This window comes from Anticarsia gemmatalis, chromosome 8 (assembly GCF_050436995.1).
Source record: "Anticarsia gemmatalis isolate Benzon Research Colony breed Stoneville strain chromosome 8, ilAntGemm2 primary, whole genome shotgun sequence".
Classification (NCBI taxonomy): Eukaryota; Metazoa; Arthropoda; class Insecta; order Lepidoptera; family Erebidae; genus Anticarsia; species Anticarsia gemmatalis.
In genome coordinates this window covers 5,096,870-5,115,397 of record NC_134752.1, presented here as the reverse complement: position 1 = coordinate 5,115,397, position 18,528 = coordinate 5,096,870, and the positions used below count along the sequence as shown (strand labels likewise).

General features: G+C 33.9%; 1 protein-coding gene across 1 annotated transcript in view; it reads left to right on the top strand.

Moving 5' to 3' along the window:
• LOC142974603 (uncharacterized) overlaps positions 1-17,222 on the top strand; it is a 43,215-nt gene extending 25,993 nt beyond the window's left edge. The window contains exons 31-47 of the mRNA XM_076117039.1: positions 214-365; positions 1,384-1,503; positions 2,922-3,137; positions 4,296-4,370; positions 5,917-6,109; positions 6,410-6,484; positions 6,747-6,871; positions 8,371-8,523; positions 9,699-9,832; positions 10,112-10,144; positions 10,345-10,462; positions 11,257-11,381; positions 12,510-12,775; positions 14,540-14,604; positions 15,003-15,162; positions 16,571-16,767; positions 17,063-17,222. Coding sequence (XP_075973154.1) covers positions 214-365; positions 1,384-1,503; positions 2,922-3,137; positions 4,296-4,370; positions 5,917-6,109; positions 6,410-6,484; positions 6,747-6,871; positions 8,371-8,523; positions 9,699-9,832; positions 10,112-10,144; positions 10,345-10,462; positions 11,257-11,381; positions 12,510-12,775; positions 14,540-14,604; positions 15,003-15,162; positions 16,571-16,767; positions 17,063-17,173 — 2,318 coding nt within the window. The 3' untranslated portion in view covers positions 17,174-17,222. The remainder of the gene's footprint in view (positions 1-213; positions 366-1,383; positions 1,504-2,921; positions 3,138-4,295; positions 4,371-5,916; positions 6,110-6,409; positions 6,485-6,746; positions 6,872-8,370; positions 8,524-9,698; positions 9,833-10,111; positions 10,145-10,344; positions 10,463-11,256; positions 11,382-12,509; positions 12,776-14,539; positions 14,605-15,002; positions 15,163-16,570; positions 16,768-17,062) is intronic.
• The last annotated feature ends 1,306 nt before the right edge of the window (positions 17,223-18,528 follow it).

The window sequence follows — 18,528 nt, the reverse complement described above, 5'->3', positions numbered from 1 at the left end:
GTGATCTATAGTCGTTGTATTGTGCAAAATACAATGTCGAATTCTGCTCTAATTGTAATTATGTATTAGTCAGTTAATAGAGATAATATCTATTACTTAGCTTTAATTATAATAAGCAGAATATGCTGGTATTGTCCTTTGTTGCTAAAATTAATTTGATTTGACGCATTTAATCCCGATAATCATCTTAATACATAGTTATTATGTTCTCAGGTCTAGGATGTACTCCAGTAATAGTGTGGAACAAAGTGGATGTGTGGCTGGTGATGTGTTTGAAGATTACAGGCTTCCTTTACTTTGCGTTCATGTTCGGATATGTGGCATCTACTAGGTCGGCATCTGCTAGTGCCTTGTTAGAACATAATGTTAGTAATGTTGTAAAGTTTTTAAATTATGCGATATTTGTACTAATTTGATCTTTCTCTCTACGCTTTATTTTCCGATTGAGTGTTGAAATATACTTACTTATACTTTTTAATTTATTTATACATTGTAAACAAATGATTGTTGTAAAGTTTCAACGAACCAAGTTAAGCTAATAAATAATTAATTAACCTTTGTCTTAAACAATGAACTAAAAAGGAACAAAAAGTGAAAAAGGAACTACGGTTTCTTTGTTTCATTATTCCCTAAATTAGACATCGAAATAATTCCGCTTTCGTTACGATTATTATGAAATTGGCGACGTTCAAATATAATGAATACGCGTGTATAGGCTGTAATTGCCGTGGTTATCTCGTTTTGCGGGTAACTTGAGCCAAAGGTTCTCGCCCAGTGGGGCATTAACGGTTGCCAGCTATTGTACCTTCTCATTGTAACGAATAAAAAGTAATCGCATTTAGGATACCACTTAAAGCCACAGACATTTTGAAACCATTACAACACTTTATACAAAATATAAAGGAAAGTATACCATTGTCTGAAAAATAAGGAAAAGAAACCCAAATTAAATAACGAATAGGGAGGTTGAATCTCTTAAATAAAATATTTATTCAGTATTGTTTCCTATTGCGATGTAAGCGATATTTCAATTGCCTTCAAAGCCGATCAAATATCTAAAAAGTTAATAAACCAATATGAAAGGAAATCAATACTCCATAATAGAACAGCTTTCATATAAAAGGGAAATGATCTTATTTATACAGAAAGCGGATATTAAGCCGGGCCAATATTTATAGACAATACGAGTAGGGTTCTTACAAAAATAGTGAAATATACCAGAGTGTTGTGAACAAAATCTAATTAAAGACCAAAATACCATATTGTTAGTAGTAGTACTGCGTATTACGACTGAAGTTTCGTCATTAAAAATATTACGACTTCGTAGTTCCAGTACAGTAATTATATTAGTTTTAACGAGCTCCGTCCTCGTTTGTTTTATAGGAAAAAACAAACGACCTGGCCAACTTTCTGTACCAGGAGAACGTGGATCCAATGCTCACGGCGAAAACATTGAAATATTTTGAATACGTATGGAAGAGAACTAACGGAAGTAATCCACAGGTTTGTTAAAATAATTAACTCAATGTTTTGCGTGTTAAACAATACTGGATTTTGGTTTACGGCGTAAAACATCGAGTAGGTACTATTGCTCTGGTTCCGTGGTAGTGAAATATTGCTTTATGCACTTTTTATGAAAAACGCGCATACATTAATTCTGCTGAAGCTCTGACGGCCACTGTGGTAAAATATTTGTTATCTGGCGAACATTTGTTTACCTCTATTTTTATTCACGTTGATACATTTGTTTTGTGTGAACTAAAATGCTTGAATAATTCATTTATTTCGTACTGGATTACGTTATTAGTGTTCTTACTGGAACAAATATTTTTCACATTATACTAATGGTCATTTAAAAAAAAAAACAACTGTAACTTGCGGTGATAGAATATTTTTTAGTGCGTTGAATGTACAATAATATTATATTGTGAAATGTACGTAGCACAGCACTCATATCCTCAGTGCAAACTTGAGTGACATAGAAACAATAATTTCATCACTATAAAAAAAGGTCTTGAGGTTTCCAATGATTTTATTATAACGTTTTTAAACTCTAGCGACTTGTACACATAATATTATAATGCGGGTCTTAAATGCGATTGAAAATTAAAGGCTTATGATACCTTATTTGTTCACCCGACGTTTCTATCGAATAACATTGACCTTACATTATAATATTATGTGATTTTATTATATTTAGTTAATATATAGTAGTAGTATATAGTTGATTTAGCGATGCCTCTATCAGTTAGTAATATTACGGCCGCAGGTGGTTTCAGGTGACAGGTGCGGGTCGTGGAGTCGCTTCATCATTTTGTCACTAAATTACCCACCGCCAGCCCGGTCACCGTAGTTGCGATGATGGATTATTTAATTAATATTTCCATTGTATTATGTTATGGTTTGTTTGACAACTATATTGTGTTTGTTTTGTGATTGACGCTTTTCAAATTTGATAAGTCAGAAAAAAAATTAGAGCGTGGTATTGGAACATGTTACTATTTTTCTCCCAGTTAAGTACGTTGAGTACTTAATATCATGTTTAAGCACTTTTAAGTCACTTTTTATCATGTTTTTGTTCACTTCACATAAAAAAGACTGTGATAGTCCAGTGAACACGTGTTTTCCAAAAAAGAAGGAGTGTGTGTTGATCTGCACTTTCATCGGAAAATATTGATTCCATTAAGCTGTCATTGGTTTTCTAGTTACCCAACAAAATAATCTGTTCCTATGAAATGTAATACCACATCTATTATTCCGCAAAATCTCTTCGTAAAAATAAATATCCCCGTGTCACATACATCCTATTTGAATGATGATATTTTAGTAATACCACAAAACGAGATAGCAGTCTCCATCTACCAAAATGTACCCATATATTATGCATTCACGTTATTTAGATAGTGTTTTGTGTTCCTTAGAAAATATGTCGGCGCTTGAACTCGGCTCTAATGGAGGATACGTTAGTGTTCATGTACGAGCGCGCGCTTCGCGAGGTGCCTTTATTCGGCAACGTGGATAGATCCTTCATCAGAGTCATCACACAGCATTTGCACGAAATGTACTTCCTCAGAAGCGACACTGTCATACAGTGCAGGGATATACAGTCTTACATCTACATCATATATCGAGGGAAGGTACGTACTGTTTAATAAACGAGTATATTTTGTAGAATCTATCTCTAGAACTACCGAATTTAAACTTATAAATACTTCTAATGGATACATAAATAGATTTAAACTATATCTGAAAAACCCGTGATACATTTATTATATATCCGGATATATCCGGATGATCAAGAGAAATCTTCCCACACGTATAAAGTCGTGGGCAGATTCTCGTGTGTAATACATTTTTAGATTTTATGAAAAGTTCACACTCGGATCAAAAAATAAATGGTTCTCGAATGCGAAAAACGTTTTTGATCGCCATTTGTCAATGTGCTTATTGAAGTGGGAATCGGTTCAAACGAATGTTGAACCCATAGTATATGTACCCTTTTACAGTTGCGTGTGATTGAGGTATATATTTTTTGTGTGGGAATGGTATGGAATATATGCGAATGTTCGGGATCTGAAGCTAGTTTTTATGGACTATTAATAGTTTATTAGCGTTTTTATCATTGACATGCCACACAACCAGTCCTAAAATAACTACCATAATATTTCATTTTTCATACAAAGCGAAATTTGATACACAACAACCGGTGCATTTACCCTCGTTGTAACGCTAAAAATAAAACCATATTCCTTTTCCAACGTATTAGTATGTTAAAACTTCAACTTACGCTCCATTTCAGAAACATAGTACCGCGTAAGTTATACATGACTTATTTATATTCATAGATATTTTTTATTACAAGACAGTCCGTGTCCACAGTCAATCTTTCAAGTCAAATATCGTTCAAGGTAAGTGATCGGGTATTTTATGTATTCCCGGGACATGTCGGCTCACTGAACAGGAAGAATAAGAAAGGTTTTTTTGTATATTACACCGTTCATTCGAGTATAGCAGTAGGTTTTTATTAAAAACAAGAATACATGAGATTTTTGTTGAAAGACATCGTGAATATTTTCTTCTGTTTTAGCGGTTTCGTGGTTAGGCTTGCTACATACGTATTCGATCCCGCACGTTCGGTTCGGCAATATGTATCGAACAACCAAACCGAGTCGACTAGTGTCGATCGGGTTCTTTTACACATTTTTGGTTTGGCCGCCCGGTTATGCCGAACCGAATTGTGTGTAGCAAGCTTTACTTCTAGTGCCTTCTTGCTTCTAAATGTTATATTGTTCCAGGTGGATGTTTTGACCTCTTACAATGAAATGATTACTTGTATGGGCCCTGGAGGCATGTTTGGTAACTTTACGGGCGTAAGTTGATTTTAAGACCTAGCATAAATAACTTCTTCATTGATAATGGTGGGGACATAGTGCATAGCTTTATCTCGTTACTTTCGAAACTCGTTACTTTTAGTGCTGTTTATTTGTATCATGCATTGCACTGTAAAGTTCACTAAGTTTAAATTTGTGCACATATCGCTTAAGAAATAAAAAGTTTTTCCAACCCGCACTTGGCGAGCGTGGTGGACTCAAGGCCTAGCCCCTCCCACATTACGGAAGGACCAGAGGTCCAACCTTGCCCAGCAGTGGGACATTAATGGGTTGGATGATTTTTTTTTTATTACCGAAAAATCAATCGCACATTTTACGTAACACACTGCAGTAGTACGTAATAAAAGGTTTCCGTGTCCTACAGATAGACATTGGACAACCAATATTACAATTTTACAATCTGAGTAGTCCTTGGTTGTTGCAACATCTGTGAAGTGCAAAGCGCTGTTGCGCTGAACCCGCTACAACCGATGTTCTGTGGACTGTGTCCGGTTTAATTACTGAATGTCGACACTGCGCTAACAACTGTACATAATTTCTCGTGCTATTGTTCTACGTGTACATCACTATTACAATACGCTATACGCCTTCAAATATTATTACTATAAAACGACAGCTTAGTAGTCTTTGTATTAACATTTAACTGCAGTATAATTAATTAATCAATGTATGTATATATGAAATGAAGTAGCTGTTGTTGTTATAGTCCGACAACTTGATACCTTCACATTCAAATTTAACTATAGTGTGATGAATAAGTTTGTGTATGAACATATAAACTTGCTGTATAAAACAGTGCACCGTTAGCTACGCAAGCGGGTCACAAATATTCAAAATTCTGAATTTTGTATATGAACAAGGCTTAAGTAAGTTGTCGGACTATAGTCGTAATTCATAATATACCTTTCTTTTATAGTAAGAAGCGAGTACGTTTACTCGGCGCTACTTCTAAGAATTTCTTAATAGAAAAACTTAACAACATTTTGCTTGTCACAATAGTCCTGCCCGGCTTTGTTGTTATGTATAGTTCAATTAATGTCACTTGTATTTCTTTATGTTTGACTACTGATTCAAGTTACGTACAAACTTCTTAAGAAGCTCATTATTTATAAAAAAAAATTCAAAGCCTCGGCGGCACGGTCGGTGTATAGGTCTGCTGATCTAGAGGTCTTGGGTTCGATCCCGGGACGAGTGAAATGCTATAGGTATTTCAAAAAAATATCAGATTACTCTAAATAGTAGCTCAGAGTTTGGTAACGTGTCTGGTATACGACAATAGGCTCACCGCGTATTACGTGGAACTAACTACGAAATGGCGAAACGTGAAAACTGTATTTCTTACACCTCTGCCTAAACCTTCGGGAATAGCAGGCGTATTATTATGTATAATAGAATACGGGAATTAACGCGAACACGCATTTTACCTTAAAATGCCTTACGTTTCGGCGCAGGTTGCACTCGCCGTGGTCGCAGGCTGACTGATGTTTGTATATTTAACATTAATTGTGTTTTTAACATTTACCAGCAACCAATATCATGTTCAGAAGTAACTATATGCGCAAGTCGTAGCCTCGATGTACTGGTAATACCGACTGTGACGTTCTTCAACCTAATCAAGTATTACCCGAAGATACAAGAACCCTTGAACAGGGCTTTTGAAATGTCCAGGGATTATATCCTACCGATTACTATGGATACCAATGATGATTCTTCTTCAGGTAAAATATTTGATATTCCGCAATTCATTTGTAGGAAAGTATCGATGAAAAAAGTTATTTCAGATCTATAATGTCCTCCTGTTCTATATTAGTGTTTAAACAGCCAGTCTTCTGTTATTTGGTGACACTTTGCTCATTAAACGCATACATGATAGGAATATAGACTAAAAATTCGGCATAATATACTGCAGAACTTACACTACCACCAGATCAAAAAGAGCTTAAGTAGTTACATGATTAGTCTATCTTTTTTCTTTCTTGTCCTGAGGTACGATATAATAATATCGATTTTAATTCCAGGTGATGGCTCCTCTGCTGACCTAATATCAATAGAGTCTGGAGTTACATCTACTTCGAGTAGAGGAGATCTATCAAGTTAGTAACATTTCTATTGAGAAAACATGTATTCTCCTTGCAAAAATACCGGTATTTGGTGGAATATTCGACTAAATTATTCCATTACATATTTATTGAATCATCATATTGTATCGAGAAGCCTCAAAATACAACTCCATCAAATACAGAATAACGTACGTACATTATTGAATACATCGAAACACGTGCCTTCAATAAAGCCATTTTTCCTTGAAGATCTTTGCTAAGGGCGTCATCAAAGTATCTTGTTGCTAATCCGTAGGTCACTTGTCGTTCAGTCCGTCTCATTCGAACGTGAGCCAAGCGAAGTCCTCGACCAGTGTGGGTACATTCCACAGTTACACGGATGCAAGTAACTTGCTACGACCCGGCACTCTCTTATTTCAGGTAAACTGATATTGTTGGCTAATGATGTTGGATGTACGTTTGTACGGTCGGGTTGCTAAGTGTGGGTAATGAGGGAACGATGTAGACAATCGAATCTATTTATATACACATTATTCGCACTAACGTATAGTCAATAATATTCATTTACACACAAAAATCTACAGAATTGAAGGCTATTTTACTGGGCCTTTGCACTAGCTTTTCTCCAAGTTGGACGCAAAACTACGTAATTTATACTTGCGATGTTTCACCGTTCACATTCCGTTGATGTAACGTTTGTACTACGTTTTCCGCTTAACTTAAGCATTAACACGCTTAGGAATGTATTAAGTAGGTACTTATTTTGTTTTTGAATTACCTGTATATCGAAAGGCCGTAGTGGAAAGCATAAATCGTAATATTTTAATTTATATTAATTATAAAACAACCAGTAAACCTACAAAAATGATGACATTTAAACTGAAATTGCAATTGACACGGATAATGCAATGTTCGTTCGTCGACACCGTTCCGACCGCTTAATTAATAAAATTAAATTTATTTCGTATTCGATTTTATTATTATAAATACCATTTTGACATATAAATCGACAGCTTTGCAGTTGAAAATTCGATAGAACTATAGCTTAAATCATAACGGTAAATTATTAATTTGTTCCTAGGAGTTAATACTAAAAAACAACCTATAAATAACTGAATGTCTATTTCATCATTATTTTTTAATATAAATACAGTTTAGTTAAAGAAATAATGTTTTTTAGATCACTAGAAATTATTTGAAGTAGCATATAGTCGCATAACATCTAAGATACGTCGCTTATGTATGTTTATGTATAAACACAGGTGCGCGAACTTATATGAACTGTTTACTTGTTTAGCATTCCTATGAAATATGAATTTATGTTAGAACTGTCTGCCTTTATGAAGAAAAGAAGTTTCTTAGTATTTCACAGCAGATGTTGAAGCCTTTCAGATGCAAATTACAGCTGTTGTTAGTTCTCTGTGAATGTACAATAGTGTTCAAATGTTTCTATCTGACGACGTTAATATATTTGTTACCTAGAAATTCAATTGTAACGACTGTTTAATAAAATTTTAAGTAAGTACAGGTATAAAGAGAATTCGACACAATAAAATAAATAAACACAAAGCTATTTAAAGTTGATAAGTTTGTCGTTGTAATTGTTGAGTATAATACTTTAATTTACCTTTGACACTTTATTTTGCATAAATTTTGACTGAAAATGAAAATTCGATTCTTTAAATACATCATACACTTTATACATATTTCTCTCATAAATGTGGACTGAAAATAAAATTTTATAAAAACATTTATACACTCCTCTTTTCTCGCGGGTTTTAATATTTATCCGTAATCAACAAAATTCGTTTATATCAAACGGAACAGATAATCCTATCTGAAAATCGTTGCGTAACCCTTCCACCGGCGGTGGTCGTCGTCCAGTCGTAGTTAATTGTTGTTTAACCTGTACTTCCCAGAGCCACGGGTACATAACCTGCTTCATGGTGACAGCCTACTACGTGCTCGGATTATATGACATCACCACGCTTAATGACTGTACTACTATATTCTGGATACATGCCTTCTTCGACATATATTTCTATGCGAAGGTTTATATGGTGATGCATCAGGTAATTTTATACTTAACTAAGTGTTAACAAACCCAAGGCAATTATTTTATATCGGCAAATAAATAAAAGGCGTCATTTCAACGAACAGGAAATATCAGACTTGACTTGTTTTTCTCGCGACAAGCTTCAGAGAGTTAATATTAAAATTCTTATAAAACCTTTAAATGATTGCTTTTATTTAGTTTAATTTCTTTTATGTCGCGGGGATTTTTACGAACATACAAACAACGGACATAAAGTATAACCAGACCCGAAACAACTATTTGTGGATTGCACAAATAAATTGTTTCGTGTGGGAACTTTATGATTAGTAGTACTTTACGATTTAAATGGATTATTTTCGATTTTAATCTATGAATTAAGTATGTCTTATAACAAGAACCGATAAAAATATTTAGGTAAAGATCATGTTCATATTATATGAAATTCAAGTTTGAAAACCTCATATTTCATGACTTGGAGGTTATAGATCCCAAACCTTTGAGTGACGAGGCGTTTTATTTTGAAAAGAACGTGGCTTCTTTTATATTATGACGGAGGGATTATAAATTAATTGCTTAGTTGATGTATTGGTTACGCGAACAGCTTCAAAGGAATATTTTAATACATTTGACTTCTATGACATTACCTTTTAAAACACTTTAATTTGTAAAGAGACGTTTTATAAAATTGTTTTTGAGAATTTCTTTAGAGCTTTGAATATTTTTTGCATCTTTAAGTAATTTGTGAAAAATTAAATTATGTTTTAGAGTGTATTAATGCCCTCTGATGAAAAGGGTTAAACGGAGGTCACTTAATAGATGTTTTGTTTTCGAATGAGCTTTCAAAATAACTAATAATGCATTTACTAATAATGTATTTAAACCCTCGGGATTGAAACTGAGACCCTATTGAATAGTTTAAAATAAATGGTGTTTTAATTAATCATGCAAAACTTTTTAGAAATAATAACTAATTCTAAATTATTTAGTAATTACGAGTGAAATTTGAATGGTATTCTTATAATTACTGTTACTTTTGTAAATCTAAGGAAATCAGGCACTTTATTTATCCAACGTTTAGACTTGATACGAACAACACCAATATTTCTAAGATTTCCCACATATTTTTGATTAAACCATTTATCATTCCTTTAAGTTACTTATATGGAGATGAAAATTGTGTCTAATTTCCAGGGCTACGTGAATAGACACGGAGAGTTAATCGTGGATAGTATCAAATGTCGTCGCAGGTACTTTAAACACAAAACGTGGATCTGGTGTGATATATTTGTTAACGCTCCTTTAGAGTTCATTGGCTTTTGTATACCGTAAGTTGTTGTTGATATTTAAACTTTATGAAAACTTTCCACAAGACGAATTATTATTACCCTAGTCTTAGGTGTTTTAAAATTCATTTTGGTAGTGATTAAAAGTGAGACAGTTTAAAATATTTATGAATTAAGATATTTAAATAGATAATGTTAGACTATCACTTAACTTTTGTACATGTACAGATTATATTTTAGTTTCAGTTTTTCAGGTGGTTTCATGCTATCATATTCTTACTCAAAACTAATTTTTCACTTATATTTTTCTATCTATTGCAGATTTTCAGGTGAAGATCCCTTGGTAGAACAATTGTAAGTATCTTTTAGATCATTTCTAATATAAAGTTGCTAGCGATGACTTACCCACGGATTCTGAGGAACATTTAACGGTAGTTTATCTATTAAATAGCGTCACAACTCATACAAAAACGCTATTGAATAGATAAACTACCGCTAAATGTGCTCAGAAACCGGGTATTAGTAAATTAATTGATTAATGATTGATTTTCCAGGGACAGTGTTAAAGCCATGCATTACTTACGGATAAATAAATTATTCCGACTAAAGTACTTGTACCAGTTCTATCAAGTGACTTCTAAAGAACTCACAAACAACCTAACAATATTGCAGGTAAAATACAATATTTAAATGATTCTAGGAAATATGAATAATTTTGAACATAACTTTTACTAAGTTGTTGTCTTTCATTTATTTAAGTCTTGAAGCAGAGTTCTAGAACATTAAAACTTTTTTCGAAGCTGACAAGTAAACTCAAGTTTTAAAGCACTTAAGTAATAAATGTTATGCTTATGTTAACAACTTAATTGTACGTGTTTGCGCGTTAGCGAGTTACGTTATGATAGACTTAAAATTAAACTCTAGGTAATCGAGATACTTTGGGAACTGGAATTCCTATTACGGCAAGATTTCTTATTTTACGACAATCCACGCACAAAGAACTAGTTTTTATCGTATGACGAGTTCAGAAATAAATATAATTGACATGAAGTAAAACTAGATCTAAAACAACTGTAGTTGGATTAAACAAATATTTATCCCGTGTAAGAATCGAACTCGAAAGCTGTGTTAATGGCGCGCGACGTAGCGACTACTTGAACGAGCACAGACAAAATTTTCTCTCTCTTTCTCTCTTTTCCTGGCTATCCGTCCCATATGGTAGTAGGGTCAGCCTTCCTTACACTCTGCCTCCACTTCGCCCTATCCTTAACGTCGTCTTCCTCAACCTCACATGCCTTCATGGGTACAATTCTGTCCACGTGGTCTTGGGTCTCCCTCTTGGTCTTTTTTCGGGGACGGACAGCTCTAGTACCCGGATGCCAATGTAATCAGATGGTCTCCTTTTAGCATGTCCACGTGAGCACAGACTAAATTAATTAAACAAAATATTTATTACGTATGTGCAGGCTGTGATGACGGTAATAATCGTGGTGCTGATGATACACACGTTCACTTGCGTGTGGCTCATCTCTATGATCGGCACTACACCCTTCAGTTATATACGAACTATCAAAGTGCACTTCTTCAACACGTGAGTAACACTTAACTACTGTAGTAGTAGATACTGTTTTACAAAAGTAGTCAATTATAATCCTGTATGACAAGATGTATGGATGTTGAATTAGGCAATTTTTTTATGTAAGGATCGTAGCAAAACTATGGTGTTCGTTGTTCTCTGCCTGTAGGAGAACGGCGTGATTTTATAATAAATTATTTATTTATCTCCATAAATTACATAACATGGTACATAATGGTCGATTTTCGTAGATTTTATGAAAGGACGTATGTATAATCACTATAATAATTATAATTTATAACAATGATAAATATATATTTATCATTGTTATAAATTTATTTGTTTTATTTTTATTTGTATATATCTTTACTTTAATAAAACTTAAGCCAGGCTTGTAAATATGCTTGAAAATGGAGGCTGTTCCAATCACGTGATTAAAATAATATCTTCTAAATTTAAAGTATACCATAATTGGAAAACTGAACAACAGAGCACGCAGGTTTAACTATAAAATTCTCATGAGAAGTAGCTACTTAACTAATAAAGCGCTAAGAGGCAATATCAGGATAAGGCTCTATTTTATAGTTTATTTACTTAACTATCGAGAATTTTACATCTGCACTGGAAACTGTACTGAAATACAGATAACAAAGAGCCGTTGCAAAGAAAGTAAAAACTTGTTCCGACCGAAGCACTTTTTATTCCTTTACATCATTAAGGAAATTTAATATTAAAACTTCTCAGTAATATTGCATTTGCATAATACGGTGTGTATTGTGTTACAGTTTGATTTCCGTCTTCATGGAACGAGAGTATTCAGATTAATTTGATTTTATATCGTGTTTTATGTGTTTGTAGTTTTCTTAAAGGAACGCTTTTTTATTAATGTTCTACAGTCTGTTTTCGTTATTGATTTACTTAAATTAATATGAAGCTCAGCTCATACTGGGTGTAATGTATGTGTGGGATTTTGTGTCACTGAGCAACTATTTTCAATATGCGATTAAACATTTTAAACAATTACATATTGCGTACCTCTTCCTGTGAAGCTATGATACAAACCTAAGTCTACTTGAATTTTATAACAGTATGAAGACCAACTAAACTAATGATAAATTAATTAACTAATGATAAATATTTTAGGAAGAATCCCCATCAACTATGGGACTACGTGACGTCATTCTATGTAGTTGTCGCACAATTGACTTCTACGGGCAGTGACGAGTTCTTGATCGACGAAGTTTTACCCATGACTATAATGGGCGTAGTACTTGTGTGTGGGAAGATGCTCGCGTCTATAGTAGTAGCCACTTCGATACAGTTGGCTTATGCTACTAAGTATGCTCTGACGCAGTATGAGAACCGAACTATGGAGCTTATTGATATGTTGAAGAATCAAGGATTGTCTTGTAAGTATCGTATAAATCTTCATTTGTACTATAGTAATAATAGCAGAAGTTTATAATGTTAGACAGAAGGTACACAAATTAGAATACAAATTAAAAGAAAACTTTTGTAATTTACTTGTGGCCCCGGTTCAGTCCGGTTCACACCGATTTAACCGCAACAACAATACGTAACTTCCTCGAAAATAATTCTATCCCATCAAAAACATTCTGTAAAAACCTCAAGTCTCGCCTTAAAAAGTTGTAAGATCTATATAATACCAAGTCGATTAATCTATTTAGTCTCTACTTAAAGGACCTTCTGTCTTAAGTTATTACGTATGTTATTATCATGCCAATTTCAAAAAAAATACCTCTAAAACAAATAGACCGACCTGGCCATCGCATGATTTGATTATTAGTATGTATCACACTACACAGCACGACAAGAAGTTAATGCTCCTGAAATGTTAATAATGGCGAATTTGTGTTTTCTTGCGATGACCAAGTCGATCTGTTTGTTTTAAAGGTATTTTTTTTAAATTGGCATGATAATAACATACGTAATAACTTTAGAGAGAAGGTCCTTTAAGTAGAGACTAAATAGATTAATCGACTTGGTATTATATAGATCTTACAACTTTTTAAGGCGAGACTTGAGGTTTTTACAGAATGTTTTTGATGGGATCTCACTTCTTTTTGTAGAGCGAACATAAGTCCAATTTGTATGGAAAGACGTTTTTTTTTTCATAATTCAACATATTTTCCTATGGGAATGTTGTTCAGTTTCATGGGCTAAACACCCTTACCCACCCTATACCCCCTCCCGTTATGCCTCATATAGTAGGTACCTATTTACACCTATTTATTTTATTTTCTACAGTAATAATAATTCATTAACTGCAAATGTAACCTTGTAATCTTATACATTTATATGGAATTACAAAGTTATTGTTGCAGTTGGTGTATTTAGAAAACTGGACCGAAATTAGAAAATATTAAATTTTTCCCATGATTAAGACACTAAACCCTATTTGTATTCTAAATTTTAAGCTTCTAAGTCTGCTAGAAGTACCTTAGACTTTTGATGATCGGTGAGTCAGTGAGTCAGTGAATCAGTGAGTGACAAAATTCAAAATTTTAATAAGTTGTCATTCTTTAACTACTGGTTCAAATTGACTGAAACTTTAAATATACCGTGTTTATACAATGACTGATTAGTTGCTGAAAATCCAGGCTTCTTGTTTTATCCACAACGAAATTATAGGGGTGTCAAAAATAGCCCGAATTGCTTAGAGAAAAGGATGTTACGGCCGTGCTGCTTTTTTTTTGCTCGACTTGCGGGGGCACTTCCGTGCCCCCAGATCTATTGACAAAAACCGCATAAAAATCAGTTGAGTAGATTTTGAGTTTATCGCGGACAGACGATAGGACTAATTCTAATATGTCGTGATTAGACAGACATATTCTTACGTAGTGCATAATAAAAAGAACAATCCTATTACAGTTACAATCTTGTCTAGAATCTGGATGCAAGATATTTTTGTAAACGAGATCTTCAGGAATGTTAATAAATTTTCTAGAAAGATACCTTAACCTCGTTTTGTTTCTGGCATTTAATTAATTGGACTCCAAAACTTTTAGGGCAAGCCTGAAGTTCTCATTTCACGCCTTTTTTTGTTCGGAGAGATTGCGAAAGGTCTCAAGTTAATTAGTAATAATAAAAACACTTCTAAGATTTACCTTCGCCTAACGTCAAGTAGTTAAGCCAAGTTTTAATTGTTATAGATTACCAGCTGAAAAAGTTTTGGATGTATATACAACAACTTTGGGTTACCGAGCGTGGACGACAGGTATAGAAGTTTATTCATTTTGTATTTATCTATCTAGGGAGAGTTGCCGAGTTAGACAAAACGCAATAATCTGAAACTCTTATATATTTTTGTGCGGAATAAAATTGTTCAGTTTGAATTATTAAAGATTTATGTAAGTAATACAGAGGGAAGATAATTAACTATAGACAGACGGCTAGCTATAGACTTGACTTGATTTGATGAAAATCTGTTCAATGCCCTTAGCGGCTGTCGTTGGCACTATTTTGTAATACATTTTAAGTGTCAAATTCTCGAGTACCGACTGTTAAGAATTGCGCTGCAGGTCGAAGAGATTTTCAGCACGTTAAAAACTCTTGTATTCATTGTGATTTCGCACTTTATAATGTCTACAGCAATTAATCTTTGTTTTTATTCAGTTGCCAGCTTTATTATCACAAACGCCATACGTGCGTCGTTGTGACTTGATGTCAGCCATGTTCGGCCACCATCTACGGAATTGTTACTTATTCGCCGACACCGGAGAAGCATTTCTGAGGCAACTCACCGTGTGCCTAGATTATACTATTTTCTTTCCCGGTAAGTTGTTTAGCAATAGGTTAAGCGTGGAACCTAGCAAACATTCTGTAAAATGTTATTTGTGACCACTGGTATCTTACGATCTAGAGAATAATGTTTTGTTGGTTAAAACTGTAACTGAGTTATCGTGTGTTTAAACTTAATATAATTTAAGCGATTTTTCGTTATCAACATTTTTTATTATTATTTTCTCCCTATGTTGACATCTATATATTTTTTTTATTTGATTAAAGTATAAATCCCTTTCTATTCGAATAAAACATCTAATTTCTGAAAGGATATCTAGAAATAGAATTCACTAAGCTTTAATAATACTAGGTCTTCGAGATAGAATTGATTAAAGCACTAGGAAAATGCGACTCTATCAGGGACGCCGTGATCGAGTTTGTCGTGAATAAAAAAAGACTTGAGTAAGCCTATACATAATGTATTTGTTCGTCACAATAGATCTAACAAGTCCTTGTGACATTGGGCTCCTTATGGACCTTAACCCTTTGTCGAATAGAAAGTGAATCTTGAGTTGTTTTTATTTATTATTAACAGGGATTTGCGATTGAGTAAATTGAATAAGTCAAGGAAACGTACTCTTTGTAACGAAAAGAATACATCGTACGCAGTTTTTTTATGTCTGTATTATTTAACGCTTGTGAAAGATATCTTAATTAAATTAAATATAAAACGTAGATCACGAACTAACCGAAAACCTGTTTCTCAAAAACTTACAACGTAAATTCATAAGGTAATCCGCGATTGCACTTAAATTAGTCAGGGATTCTGCAAATAAATCTGTATACGTTGGCAATGTAAAAATAACAATATACCTGAACATAAATAATGTATTAAGTATTTACCAATGCGACATTTTCTGACCGTCGATCACAACAGTAAGTTGCGTCCGATTTGTACCCGGCTTAACGAAACCAAACTCACTTTGACAAACTTTTACGTTTGAAAATCAAAACTAGCAGGCTTTAATCTAAAATTCTCTTTATGCCATCAAAAACATTCATAGAGGTATTGGGAAAAACTGATTGGAACTACTGCCCAAAGTAATTAAAGTCTAAAAATATTACACATTGATTAGTTCTTATTTTTATTTAAAGCTTTATTCAAATAATTTAACTACCTAAAACGTTACGTTATTTGGGATTTCGAAAGTGACTAGATGGTTCTAATTAGGCAATTAGATTGCACTGGTGTAGGTCAACAAAATTGCTAAGCTGCTTTTTTTGCCGTGGAAAAGAAGGGTCCTCTGACACAGGTACTGTTGTACCTAAACAGAAGGCCTCGACGCTTCTTGAGTTCTTGAAGTAAAATTAACTATTACTTATTGTAAATTTCTTTTTGCCAAATAGCTCTGATGTGTGAGATTTTTTTTCGTATGCTGATCACATTGAACTTTTCCCAGGTAACTACATAGTAGTGGCGGGTGACAGTGAAGCGCGCATGTACTGGGTGGAGTCGGGCACGGTGGCGGTGGTCTCAGTGCGAGCGGACTTCACAGAGATCACGCACGAGACCATCGGCCCTGGAGATGTGTTCGGCATCCTACAGGGCATGCATAAAGGCATCGTGCATAGCTTCTCCTATAGAGCTGAGACTAAGGTGAGTTTGATTTGTAGTTTTTTTACTTTCTATACCAAAAAAAAAAAATTTATGCCTAAATATATTTTTTTTGTGCTTTAGCTGTAGTTTATCTTACCTTGAATACCAAATATGTCTTTAAGTTCCCCGGTGACAAGGAATCCAATTAGCGACTTGTGTTTTTTTATAAAGACTTTGTTTTATTTAGAATATAAATAACTGTTACTAAACCTATTAATCTTGTTTTGAAAATGGCTTACGCGGTGTTCATAAATTGATCATTTATTTCTACTAAAATGAAACTTTTTAATCACAGGTAACTATCCTAACCCTTAGTTTGGATTCATGGATAAACATATTACCGTATTTCCCGGAAGCGAGGAGCGTTATTAATGATCGAGCTGAAATTTTGTTCACACAGATTTAGTTAGTAAATTAATGTTAATTACTATAATTAAAGGAATAATTTGTTCGTGTTTGTGTCGAAAGTTATTTTTGGTCCCAATTATGAGCGTATATCGAACTATTTCCTAGAAACATCCATCCATTCGTAATCCCAGAAGGCGAATACTAGATCGTTACTTGCTAATAATACGAAATCCATATAATAACTTTGAGCTCGTATAAATCATAGTTATTGGTAAATGGTAACACACATACACAGGTACAATGATATGTCCGTACGTTGAACTATTGCACACAGTGACACAGAAAGCACTTCATTCTAGATTGGAAGCCACTTTAAGCCGCTTACGACAGTTTCGATATTCATGCCTTTGAAATGATGAGAGCCAATGGAATCGAATCGAAACAGTTATGGGTACACGCGGCAGCGAGAGGCCAATAGAATTTTTGAAATATTTATTGCTTCGAGCTTTATTATGCTCCGATAGAGTCGATTTTGCGTTGTAATGTAATAGAAATGATTCAAAAGTATAGGAACTAGGTGAACTAGATATGTTTTTGTAGAGAAATGGCTTCACAAATATGCTTTTTACGAGGTTATAACATTTAAATAAAAAAATTGGGGTTGTTGACGATTTTTAAATCACATGATAAATCAAAATATTCATAGCTGCAAGCAATATTTATATCGAACTCAAAATAAAATAAATGGGAACCATGTTATGTCATTTCTACTGAAATCCTGAATATTTTTACTCAACATAGGCATTCCTGTTTCAACTAAATTTCCAAACACACAAATTAATAATATTAAGGACTACAAATTGTGATGTTAGTAATTTACAAGGTAAGCCTGTAACCGCCTTATCAAAGTTGTGGAATGTTTTAATTTGTCAAAGTCTTGGTAGTGCGTCAAGGAGCTGAGACAAACGTTTATTATTAATAATATACTCATAGGTACGTCACACAGTGATGGTAGACACGACAAAGGCGGGCCTTCGCCTACAGATACACCGGTGATCTAAAACCAATTCGGTCGCCGTGAGTGCACGCAATGCATTTTGATTTGACTTGCAACAGGCGGAATTAATTTGGGGAATAGATATGTCTATTGCGCCTATTTCCCGTTCGTAACTCTTTGATTACAGTTAAAATAATAAAAATATAAATTACTTGCTTCTTATCTATACTTTTTAATATTATAAAGCTGAAGAGTTTGTTTGTTTGTTTGTTTGAACGCGCTAATCTCAGGCACTACGGGTCTGATTTGAAACATTCTTTCAGTGTTAGATAGCCCATTTATCGAGGAAGGCTATAGGTTATATATCATCACGCTACGATCAATAGGAGCCGAGTATCAGTAAAAAATGTTACAAA